General features: G+C 35.8%; 1 protein-coding gene across 1 annotated transcript; it reads left to right on the forward strand.

The window, feature by feature from the left end:
- The first annotated feature begins 1000 nt into the window (after positions 1 to 1000).
- On the forward strand, positions 1001 to 12431 carry fgf2 (fibroblast growth factor 2). Its single transcript, XM_079390257.1, has 3 exons — positions 1001 to 1446; positions 7161 to 7264; positions 11392 to 12431. Exons 1-3 carry the CDS (start codon positions 1158 to 1160, stop codon positions 11575 to 11577), a joined length of 579 nt encoding a protein of 192 aa, XP_079246383.1. The 5' UTR covers positions 1001 to 1157; the 3' UTR covers positions 11578 to 12431.
- The last annotated feature ends 1142 nt before the right edge of the window (positions 12432 to 13573 follow it).

Here is a 13573-nt window from a genome sequence, read left to right on the forward strand (position 1 = left end):
AAATCCACTGTAAATGTTAGAAAAACATTTAAATTAATTCACTCTTTTATTTTATTTTATATTTTTATTTCAGTTTTAGACATTTTAGTTGCTAAAACTAAAGCAGAAATAAAATAAAGCTAAATACAAATATTTAACTAATTAAAATGAAAAAAGCACACGAACTTACTTAAACTATCAGTGTCATTGAAATGAAGCTCAAATTAAATATATTACATTGAAAATGTAACTTTAAAAACTGAAATGAGTTGAAGTACTAAAATTACTAAAACTGAAATAAAATAAAGCATGGTATATAATATATAGAAAAATAAGAACAAGAGTGCATTTTGATTTTAGCACAACTTTGATTTTTTTTTTTGAAAAGCACAAAACAAAACTTATAAAAAATAAACTATTAAAAATCATTTTGGTGATTGAAATAAAGCTAAAATGAAAAACAGGCCTAAATATTACATGAGAAATGAACACATTTTGCCTGGGTAAATAACGTTAGTTTAAGCTAACAAACTAAAATTATTAAAATTAAAACTGAAATAAAATAAAGCTATATATATAGCATAAAAAAATAAGCATACAAAAATAATAAAAGTGATTCAACTAAACTAATTGCTAAATTATTTAACAAAAACAAAATCTTTAAAAATAATCTTTAATAAATAAATATAATTTTTGGTATTGAAATTAAACTAAAATTAAATACAAACATTAGATGAACAACATCTTTTGACTTAAAATAAAATAAAGGGATTTCAAAATATTAAATAATAATAATAATTAAAAATTATAAACTAATAGAAATAGCAAAGGCACATAACAAAATATCTTTACATCAGCATCAGGATGGTGCCTGGTATGCTTCTTCAATCATGTTGGGCTCATTGATCAAAAACACATTTTATTGTGTATTTGTGAGTGAGATGGACTATTTCCTCTCTGTCTGTCTGTTCTGTGAATAATGCGGTCAGGGGCCCAACGGGGAGAGAGAGAGAGAGAGAGACACAGAGAGAGAGACAGAGAGAGAGACAGAGACAGAGACAGAGAGAGAGAGGGCTGCTCCACTCCAGCACACACTTCATCTTCAGCGCAGATCCGCTCTCTCTTTCTGCGGTCAGAGACACAGTGTCCCGCGGCTTGAAGAGTTTCTCCGCGCTGTAATGAGGCTCCGTGGCTCCGCGGAGCGGCGGAGGGAGACGGGAGAGACGGCGGAGGAGGCGCGGGGAGGCCGCGGAGGGGCTCCGGAGACGGAGAAACCGAGAGAGCGAGAGATGGCGGCGGGAGGAATCACCACGCTCCCCGCTTTACCGGAGGACGGCGCCAGCGGAGGCTTTCCTTCGGTGAACTTCAAGGAGCCCAAGCGGCTTTACTGCAAGAACGGCGGCTTCTTCCTCCGGATCCATCCCGACGGTCGAGTGGACGGCATCCGCGAGAAGAGCGACCCACACAGTGAGTGCATTTGTTCTGTTCTTCTTCCGCGGAAAAACAGACGATCCAGAGCTTACAAAGACTCTTTATGCGTCTGATGTGGAGCACAGATGAAAATCAGGCCCTGATGATGGTGATGTTAGATTTCCAGGTCCACCTTCAGTCTCTGAGTTCTTGGTTGTTTTCTCTAATGTTCTCTCAAAGTTATGAGCTAAAGTTCCTCCAGTGCGTTCATTCAGAGCGATCTGGGCTTTTAGCCTTATAATGCGTTCAAAATCTGAAGACTGTTTTCACATTCAGGGTCTGTTTGGGACCAGTCGCTACTTAGTACTTAGTATTTTAACCCGATTTGAAGAAAGTGCGGATCAATCTTTGTCGTGCATATGATGCAGTGGGTGTAGGATCATGATGCAGTGGGTGTAGGATCATGATGCAGTGGGTGTAGGATCATGATGCAGTGGATGTAGGATCATGATGCAGTGGGTGTAGGATCATGGGTGTGCGGTAGATGCGTGTTATATGCACTTCAGACACCTGCGTATCATAAGTTCATTTCCGCACATCAATAGCACGATTTTCTGTTTGTATTTGGCGTACTTGCCTATTTATACACATTTTCATGAGACTGGGCTCATTTTTCAACTAAAACCATATTGTAGCTGATCAGAAACTTCTCATTAATGAGTGAATGTGAAAACATGCAAAGTTTTTAGTGTTGCCACTGCACTTACGCCTTATTTATTCATTAAAAATCAGACATTCTTTGACATTTCAAATTACACACAAACCACACCAAAAAAACTAGAAAGTAAAAAATATATAATATGCCTTAGCAACTAACTAAAATAAAAGAAGACATTTCTCAGTGTCTTCAAACGGAGGTTCTGTCAGATTTAACTCCTTTTGGGACAAATCTGATCCTAAAAAATATATAATATTTGTTTTTTTCAATATTGATGAGAAGTTTTATTTAAATGTCATTGTATGAACATAATTTGAAAATGAGGACATTGCAATGAATGGAATTGAATGAAATTCCTGTGAATTATCACTCGTGATTGCTCAAAAACTGTCCAAACTAACATCAAAACAAGTCTCTCAAAGGTTTTCAAACAGAATAAATACATTTTATTTTGCATAAACGTTCACTTTCAGATGAAAAAAGTGATGTGTTTTTCTTACTGCAATGGTTCAGCTGTAGGTTATCAACAAATTCAGACCCAAAAGATATGGAGAAAGCTGAAATATATTTTACTAAAGCATTTTGACACTAACAGAACTTCATAGATAATTTGATAGAAAGTATTTTATATACTTGGATGCCAAAATGATCTGAAAGCAAAACATGTAACTTTTTTTTCTAAGGTTATGTCTCTTAAAAAAATAAATGAACACATAGTTCAGGAGTTCATGGACTTAATTGTGTTCAGTTTTGAGAAGTATTACATCATGTTTTTCAACATATTAAAACTGTATAACGACTGGTGAGTGTGTAAATGCTCTCCTTATTTCAAGTTCAGTTTAGTCAAAACAGAAACTGAAACAATGATGTCTTTAGTTTAGACTCATGGTTAAGGTTTACAGATCCTGTTGTTAAGGGCAACCATTGAGTGACAGGTGACAAACCCCGCCCACCTCACGCTTCATTTCTTCTGAGCTGAACCTCTGTGATTGTTTACATCATTTCTGACGGTAATCAACACGATTCTTTACTGTTGAAACCTTTACTGGTAACCATTTAATGCAAAAATGAATGCATGAACTAACAATGAGCAATACATTTGTTACAGTATTTATTCATCTTTGTTAGCTTTGATCAAAAATACAACGGTTCACTGTTTTTCATGTCAGTTTAGGTCCAATTAATAATATGAACAGATGCATCTTCTGATTTGAATTGGTAATGTTGAACATTAATTAAACTGAACGTAGTGTTATTAGTTTATTGACTCTGGAACGCTTTAACACACAGACTTCCATTGCAAATATGATGCATATAAGTAAAGTGTATTATGTATATGTCTAAAGAAGATATTTCTCAGTGTCTTCAAATGGAGGTTCTGTCAGATTGAACTCTTTTTGGGGCAAATCTGAATCTGAGATATGGTCCAGTAGCTCCAAACACACAGTGTTGGTGTTTTGTTGAGCGTGTCTGCATTAGTCAGGGCTGCTGTAGACATAAACACTGAATGAATGACGCCACTCATCAGCTGACGACAAACTCATTAATCACACACACTTTCTCTTCATGTCATGATCTGAGCATCTGCTTTAATCTGATCCCAATACAAACATCCAAACGGACTGTTTCATCACAGCAACACAACACTGAACAAACCTGTGCTTAGAAAATCATCCGTGAAACCTTTTCTGACGCAGATCTATCTATTTATCCATCTATGCACTTACACTGCAAGACTTAACGCACAGATCTAAGTTGACATCATTTTTTTTCTGTTGCTATGGAATTTATTATTATCATTTATTTTTGTGCAATGGAATTAGTTGCAATATCAAGCATTGCACTTTCAGATTCATTGCCACATTTTAATACTGTCCTCACTCCCAAAGCTTATCAATGTGTACTTAGCAGCATGACAAATAAAACATTTAGTCAAATTATGAATGGTTATATGTACAGAACTCGAAAGGATCATTTCCTTTATAATCAATGAAGCTGACATCAGTTCAGCCGCAGCACAAGCTCACTGAGTGAAAACTCCTAGAAATCTGCCTATATTGCACAATTAATCTCTGATTTACATCGTGTTTATACTTTGTTGATTATAGCAGCAAAACACGCTGTAAATAGAAACCGTTGACGCTCTTCATGGAGCGTTTCAGATCGATAGATTTGGTACTACCTGCGGAAAGACTGGTATCTTCACGTTTTTAAATATAATTATCGACATGGAAAATAAAACATGTATTCAAATTATGAATGGGTTATAAACAGAAAGCGAGCACAAAGCGCTCCCTTTATAATCAATAAAGTTAATATCACTTCAGTTCACCTCCTGTTGTAATCAGTGTTTACAGCACAACAAACCACTTATATATGTGTCTAAAATAGTGCTGTCGAACAATTAATCGATCCAAACTAAAAGCTTTTGTTTACATAATATATGATTGTGTATATTTATTCTGCATATATAAATGCAAAAAGTTTGTTTATATATAATATATAATATAAATGTATATACATGTAAATATTTTCCAAATATATACTGTATGTGCACGTGTATATATACATAACAAATAAACACAGTACACATGCATATATTATGTAAACAAAAACTTATTTTGGATGTGATTAATCACAATTAATCATTTGACAGCACTAATAATTTTTTTTTATTTATATACTATTTTTCTTATTTTTTTGTACTTTTATAGCTTGGTTTATAGTGAAACATTTCGCGAGCGCACAGAACAGACTGAGGTGCTGAGTGGATTCTGATTGGACATCGCGATCACGCGCTCAACAAAAACCTCTGTGATTGGCTACAATTCTCAACTTGGCAAAACACGTTTGCTGTGTCCAAATTTGCATGCTATCCGATCTAAATAGTATTCAAAAATAGAATTAGTATGTCCCAAATCGTAGTATGTTGAAAAAAGTATACCAAAGATTCCTGGGAGGTCTACTACTTCCGGTTAAAATGCGAAGTGCAGATCGATGCACACTCTTACAGCTAATATTGCCCACAACACATTGTGTGGAGGACGAGGAGGTTAAGGCTAGAAGGCAACCAGCTTCAGCAGATTTTTGAGTTATCACAACTTATTTTTGTAGGAGATTTTTGAGTTCTCTCAACTTTTAAGTTGTATAAACTTAAAACAACAAGTCGAAAAAACTAAAAAATCTGCTGAAGCTGGTTGCCTAAAACTTTTAAGTTCTCTCAACTTTTGATTTTTTGCAGCACTGTAAAAAAATAAAAAAATAAATAAAGTTGAGCAAAATTAAAGTTTAAGGCAACCAGATTTTTTTCAGATTTTTGAGTTTTCTCGACTTGTTGTTTTTAGTTTATACAACAAAAAGTTGAGAAATCTCAAATCTTGTTCAACCTTTTTTTTTTTACAGTGTGGCTACTGGGCATGCACACATGTAATTTTTGTCACACTTTACAATAGGGATGGGCGATATAGGCTTTAAAATATATCACAATAATTTGTGGTATTTATTGCGATAACAATAGCAAAGATGATAATTCAGGGAATCTTATGCATCCACTAAGAGACAAAAAAGAGAGAAAAGTATGATCTTTCCTGGTTTTACCCTGGTATTGTGAGCATTGCTGAATAGCCTCCACATGTAATGTAATGACTGTTTAATTCATACTGGAAGCCAGAGGGCGCTCTTGTGCAGAAACTCCACATATGCATCACAGAAGTAATAGCACTGAAGACGCTCCAGGAAATCCCTAATATGGACAAAGGTATCCAGCTATCGCTGAATAAAAGGCAGATAGAGAAAAAAAAACTTGAAAACAATACGGTTGCAACAAAATATGGTGTATCTGTGTTCTTCAAGCAATCTTGGGTATTTTTATAAAGAGAAAAAGCAATGCTAATCAACATAGCCTTTATCACTGTATACAATACTATAAAATAGTATGATTTCTACCTCATTCTGTGATATGAAACAACCACGTCTGATCACAAAAAGTTATTTCAACCACTCGACTGATGTTATGAAGTTAATTTGAAAAAGCATGCCAATAAATGATATCTTTGTTGGACAACAGGTTTGTAAACAAGCTCATACAAACACAAATCTGTGTTAGTGTAGTACATTTATTCAAGGCTCAGACTGATTTTTTTGTGAACTGTACAGTCCTGACCAAACCAGTTCCAGATTGTAGAAGCAGCTCATCCTTTAGAGATAAATGCCTCCTCAGTTTCACGTCCACGTTAAAGACTCATTCTTATCGTGGGGAGAATTTTTACCGGTATATCGCAAACGATAAGATATCACCCATCGCTACTGTACAACAATAATTACTATTTTTGCATTATTGTAAGAGGTAGGTTTAAGGCTGGGGTAGATATAGACACAATCTAATAGGCAGAAAATTAAATTTCATTGTTAGTTTGCAGTTGGAGCTGTATCCCTTCTAGCCACAAACGGACAAGGATTCGATTAGAACTACAAACATGCATAAAACGTGTTTAAAAACTACAAACATGGCGGATATGCGAGCCAGAGGAAATTAAATGAAAGGAAATATGGATTTTGGTACTGTAACTGTGACGAGCTGATTGACAGGGCAAACGGACAAGGATTCGATTAGAACTACAAACATGCATAAAAAGTGTTTAAAAACTACAAACATGGCGGATATGCGAGCCAGAGGAAATTAAATGAAAGGAAATATGGATTTTGGTACTGTAACTGTGACGAGCTGATTGACAGGGCAGTCTCTGCGTAACTAAGCAGCAGAGCGTAGCAGTGGTAGTATGTCCCAAAGCTTGCCTACTATTCTGCTACATACTCAAAAGTATGTACATTTTCTTCACAAAACGAGTACATACTTTTAGGGCATAGTATGAGTAGACGAATTGGGACGCAGCAGTTGTAAATAGAAACCACTGATGCACTTCACAGAGTGCGCACACAAACGAGAGCGTTTGGAAGCAGCTGCTAATCAGCGAGTATCGGATAGACCCGGTACAAAGCACCATTAGCGAAGCACCACTTTCGACTAAGAGTTTGTGTGTTTGTTCTCTCGCAGTTCGGCTGCAGCTCCAGGCCACGGCCGTCGGTGAAGTGGTGATCAAAGGGATCTGTGCTAACCGTTACCTCGCCATGAACGCGGACGGACGACTGTTCGGAACGGTGAGACGCTCTCATCATCATCTTCTTTATCTTAGTGGAAAAACTTATAACAAACTAACTTATAGTGCATTTGCGCCACCTACTGAGCTGGAGTGTGGAGCATCAATGAGGAGTGTAAGATAGGTAATACATAAGAAGGAAAATTAGAAAAAGAACAGAAAAAATATATATTTTAATGAAATTTGTGACCTTTACAAATTCTAATAATATCTTGAGAACTTGTGATGAACGCTCACTCTGACACACTCACTCTCTCTCACACACACACACACGATCACACACACACACACACACACACACACACACACACACACACACACACACAAGCTGCTTCCATTGACGTGGTTTTAGGAATCATAAGCTCATCTGTAATCATACTTCAAAGTAATAAAGCACAGATTATTACGTCAGAAGGGTTTAACTCCCACAAATTCAGGCACATTTTACCGCAGTAAAAGGATTCAAGATGCTTGAGATTCTTTTGATAACTTGTTTGTTTGAAACTGAAAAACATCACTAACAGCAGCTCAGTGTAAAGACCTTGTGCCTGTGTTTGCTTTACATTCAAGCACACGATCGATACACACACACACACACATACACACGTTTACTTAATCTGAATGGGGCATTTCATGTTATTTTTATTTCAGTTCAGAACTCTGAGCCCAGAATAAGGTTGAGTAGACACACACTCAGAGTTGATTAGAGCTGTGAGAGTCTCTGTGCTCCTCAAACAATGCTTACATTGATGACGGAGGTGTTGCACAACAGTCAATGAACATTTGCTCAGTTCCAGCTCTCCTTGTCCAAAACTCACCAGAAGAAACATCAGCGTCGGCTGTAGAATCAAACCTTCACAAAGTATTCAAAACTTTCACCGGACGCCATCAGCCACCTTCATGTATGTGATTAAAAATAAAGGTTTCAAAAGGCTGTTTGCAGCAAAACCATCAAAGAACCATATTTTACATTGCAAAAATGATTTTTAATCAATAGTTCTGTCTTGTTTTCTAGTACAAATATCTAAACATTCTTAAGATAGATCAAGATACATTTACTAGAGGAGCAAAATTAAGATATTAAGTTTTGTTTTCTGAAAAAAATAAATATCAAAATTGAGTGAGTTTTGTTTCAAACAAGAAAAAAGATCTGCCAGTGGGGTGAGAAAAATAAACTTGTTTTCTCTTTGAATTAAGTTTATATTTCTGACCCCATCGGCAGATATGTTGTTTTTTTTAAGCCTAAACTCATTTAATTTTGGTAGACTTTTTTTCCAGGAAACAGGACGTAAGATCTTGAGACATTGTGCTTCTCAAGTAAATGCATGTTGACCCTCTGGTGCTGCTCGGCAGTCAAAAATGAGCACTCTTTTTTTTTTTTTTACTTTAATGAAATGTAAGCACTATATTTTACTTTGATAATGTTTTGTTATTTAATATTTTTTATTTTTAGGGGATTTTATGGTACTAAATTATATTTATACCGTAGTTATAATCCATTTTTTTAAAACCTGGTAGCTACTTTTTGAGCATAGACTTGAAAATCTAATTATTTATTTATTTTTTTCGCCTGAATTTTTTTTTTTGTTACTATTTATAAGATGTTTTGCAGATTATTGCTGCAGTGAAAAATGTAAAAAAAAAATTGAAGTGAAAAAAGTTATGGAAATTTATTGTTATAAAAAATGCACAAAAATAATAATTTAAGATTTTATATGAAATATACATTTTCCAAAACTTGTTTTTCTCTAAGACTGCTAGAAAATCAAAGCTAGAAATCTAATGAAGTTGTGTTCCAAATTTGAGGTTGATATCTCAAAAAATGAGCGTTCAGTAAGATTTTGTTTGGGTGCAGTACCAAACGTTTCCACAATATGAAATTCACTTCTCATTCATTTCCAATGCAGTCATGTTTCACCACGAAAGAACCTTTACCAGGTTTCATACCATTCTGATGAAGTAAAAAATTAATAAAAACCACAGTGTAAAATTTCTCCGTCAAAAACAACCCAAGAGCACCAGAGGTTTAAGTATTTGTTTAAATATTTGCACTAAAATGAAGACAGAAATACAAAGTAAGAATAATTTTTTTGCATTGTGGTTCCTCAAAGAACCTTTCAGCGATCAGTTCTTAAAATAACTATTTTTTCTAAGTGTGAAGAACATTTTAATAATATAAATAACGTTTTTACACTGTAAAGAACTTTGGAAAGGTTCCACGGATGTTAAAGGGTTCTTTATGTAGCCATCAATGGGAATTATTTTTAAGAGTGTAGAGACACGTTTACTCTTGTTTAATATCCTGTTTTAATCTATAACACTTTATAACACTTAGCGTTGGCTTTAAATCACAGAGGTCTCATAAAACCTTGGCCTGGAGCACCTGTCAGGAGACGCTTTCCAGACGTCCGGCTCAAGCTGCTGGAGAAAACAGAGAATACTCCCCTAATAAACAGCAGTGTTGTTGCAGATAATAGATGACGAACAGGAATGGTCCAGCACAGTTTCACTGCTGTAGCTGGAAGAAGACTCCACAGGAAAAAAAACAGCTGTGGTTTGAGCTCCAAACATCTGAGAGAACATTGAAAATCTGGAAACAGAGAGTTTTAAGATCAAATCACGCTGGAGAACATGATCAACGGGTTTAGTTCATGTAGCTACTGTTACTAAAGCAGAAGAAACACACCAAACACTGAGAAAATGCATTTTTAATCATTTAACTGTTCCAACTTTTACCAATTGTTAAGCTGATTATATATTTTTGTGGTGAAAAAGTGGTATTTAATGCTTAGGCTACACTGTAAAAAAGGCTTATTAGTATTTTGGTCTTGTTTCTAGTCAAAATATCTAAAAGTTCTTAAGATGCATTTACTAGATAAGCAAAATGACAAGATATTTACTCTAGTTTCCAGGGGTGAAAGTAAATTAAGTGCATTTGGCATTTCATCTTCAATGCCCTTGCTGATGGAAGGAGGTTTTCACACAAAATCTCACGATACATGGCCCCATTCATTCTTTCCTTTACACGGATCAGTCGTCCTCGTCCCTTTGCAGAAAAACAGCCCCAAAGCATGATGTTTACACTGTGGTGTTCTTTGGATGCAGCTCAGCATTCTTTCTCCTCCAAACACGACGAGTTGAGTTTTTACCAAAAAGTTCTATTTTGGTTTCATCTGACCATATGACATTCTCCCAATCCTCTTCTGGATCATCCAAATGCTCTCTAGCAAACTTCAGACGGGCCGGACATGTACTGGCTTAAGCAGGGGGACACGTCTGGCACTGCAGGGTTTGAGTCCCTGGCGGCGTAGCGTGTTACTGATGGTAGCCTTTGTTACTTTGGTCCCAGCTCTCTGCAGGATATTCACTAGGTCATTCACTTTTGTCCTTATAGTGTCTATACAAGTCATTGGTGTTTGGTGATGAGTTTTTGGCTCAAGGTCTGCATATAAAGTCACACCAGAGGAGTTCAGCTGGCTTTCTGCAGACCAGTCAAGTTCTTCCACACTGACTCGATCAATATTGTCTTTCTGAACCGTGTCTTATACACAGAGACACTGTCATGTTAGAATAGAAAAGGGTCCTGTCCAAACTGTTGCTATAAAATTAGAAGCACACAATACTCTAGAATATCATTATATGCTTAAACATTAAGATTCGTACTCATAGAAGTTACTAAAGTAGTCAAACCTGTTCATTAGAAGGGGGTGCCAATACTTTTGGCAATATAGTGTATATATTTATTTATTTATAAAGTGCTTTTATACAATATAGATACAATGTAAACAGAAATGCAAAATTAATTTCTTTCTAAAAAACTGAGTTTTGATTACTAAGTGAACAGATGTCAATGTTTTCACTCATGATCTCTGTGTGTAGCAGTTTCCAAAATGAAACAAAAGAGCTGTTAGTTTCAAATGATGTGTGTAATGTGAGTTTTGCAAATTTTAAACTTTGCAAGTTTTTTTTTTACAATATCAAACTGAGTTTAAAGCATGTGCTTGTAGTTTTGCAGACTTGGTCTAAAGATTAGGTTTATGAGTGAATGTTTCCACTAAGTGGGCTTCAAGTATCACTTTTAGTCTCCAAGCAATGATGTAATGTTGTCGTTCTCTCTCTTTCTCTCAGAGAAGAACAACAGATGAATGTTATTTCCTGGAGAACCTGGAGTCGAACAACTACAACACCTACCGATCCAGGAAGTATCCCGACTGGTACGTGGCTCTGAAGAGAACAGGCCAGTATAAATCGGGTTCGAAGACCAGCCTGGGCCAGAAGGCCATCCTGTTTCTGCCCATGTCAGTCAAGTGCTGATGGAGAGATGCTGTCAAGCACAGAACGAGACCGACAGACCACTGACGCAGACACACTTCAAACCAACCTTACGCCAAGACACCATGAGCTCATCCGGTCTGGAAAAACCGCTTCCCTGCAGCATTTCTATCTCGGAACGCTTCCCAAACACTTGGAGAGCTTTACAGGGTTTATTTGTTCATGTTCAGTCACCCAGGAGATATCAGCAAGATCCTCAGAAGAGACTCGGCGCTTTCCTTGATTCCGACCCCAAATCCCACCGATACCATCTCAGATCCAACTTTCCCAAATACTCTATCATTCCTCTATATTCCCTCGAGCAAGGGCAAGTAGGGTTGGTTGGAAGAGTTCACTGATCTGCACTAAACCTGCACTATTTCTCGCAGGAATGTTTTTCGTACGGCTACAAAATGTGAGTTTACTTCAATGCTGCTCCTTTATGCAAAAGGCTCGTATACGCAAGTATTTCTATACTGTATTTTAGAGAAAGAAAGAAAGGGATTTGCAAATGCAATGTTTTGCTTTGATGAAGGGATTCCGAGTACATCATGAATGTTTTGTCGTAAAACTTTATTCTCATATATCGTCTGAGAAAAATAGTTTAGTTACATCTTTGCTGCGAGTAACAGTAACAGTCTAACACTTTTTCTGAGGTAACTTTGAGAAAACAGAAGAGTTTCCTTGATTAAAAACTGCAAAAGCTCCAGGTAGATTAGTCAGGTAACATACTATATTCAGAAAATAAAACTGGTCCATCTGCAACACACTCTTGAAAATAAAGGTTCTTCAGTGGAACAAAGAAATGTACTATTTTGCCATTTAATCAGTTTTTAAAAATAAAGAAAATTAAGCCTATTTTCAGAGCCAGGTTTTTCTTCTTAGTGCCATTATTGTGAGAAATAATTACAAATACTATCATGATATATATTTAATTCAAAAGTACTTTATAATATATATAATGTATTTTTATTATATTTTTGCATGTCACAGCAAGTTACTTAGAAATGCAAAAACTAGGCTTCATTTTCATTATTCAAAACATTTTTGTTTAGATTTTGGGGTAAAATAAGTTTCAAATATTTCTAAGATTTGTATTTTAAAGATAGAGTCTTCATGAGATTTAAAACATTTTCAGTTCTCGAAGACCTTTATTTTGAAGAGAGAGAGAAAAAAAGTATTTTTGTCTTATTACAGTGTTTTTGTTGTTGTTGTTTTTTTTAATCAGGATATATTTTCCAGAGATGCAGAATGACCTAAGATATATTAATGTCAAAATCAAGCGAGTTTGCTTAAAAATAGGTGCCAATGGGGTCAAAAAATAATCTTGTTTTCCCTTTGAAATAATTGTATTTTTCTGACCCCACTGAATTTATGTTTTAAGCATAAACTCACGTAATTTTGATGCATTTTTAATAAATCAAGACTAAGCCCTGGTTTCACAAACAAGGCTTAATAGTCCTAGACTAAAATGCAAGTCTGAGCTGTTTCAACTGAAACAAACTTGCACTGATTGATCTTAAAATATGTCAATGCCTTTGTTTTGTCTCAAGATGAACACCAGTAATATGTTTTTCTAAGGCACGTTTATAAACATTAAGTACATGTCCTAAATGAACAATGGCCCAATCCTGGCTTAGTCTAAGCCCTGTCTGTGAATCCAGACCTCAGTGTCTTAAAGGAACACTCCACTTTTTTTAAAAATAGGCTCATTTTACAACTCCCCAAGAGATAAACAGTTGAGTTTTACCATTGTAACCATTTACCATTACCATATACCCATTTAGCATTGATTTTACGCAGCACCTGAAAGTAGTTCCCAGCTATATCATAACTAGTTACCTAGCTGGGGACTACTTTCAGGCGCTGCCTAATATCATTGCGCCTGCTGCACTCTTTAGTCATTATTGATGACCAAATGCTAATGGTCTAATCCGATTCAATGATCTATGCTAAGCTAAGCTAAAAGTGCTACTGCAGACCCGGAGATCGGCTGAAT

This window comes from Barbus barbus (genome assembly GCF_936440315.1).
Source record: "Barbus barbus genome assembly, chromosome: 33".
Classification (NCBI taxonomy): domain Eukaryota; kingdom Metazoa; phylum Chordata; class Actinopteri; order Cypriniformes; family Cyprinidae; genus Barbus; species Barbus barbus.

Coding starts and splice junctions, on each gene's coding strand:
- fgf2 (XM_079390257.1), top strand. CDS start 1,158: ATGAGGCTCCGTGGCTCCGCGGAGCGGCGGAGGGAGACGGGAGAGACG. Junction 1,447..7,160: donor CGAGAAGAGCGACCCACACA/GTGAGTGCATTT, acceptor GTTCTCTCGCAG/TTCGGCTGCAGCTCCAGGCC. Junction 7,265..11,391: donor ACGGACGACTGTTCGGAACG/GTGAGACGCTCT, acceptor TCTTTCTCTCAG/AGAAGAACAACAGATGAATG.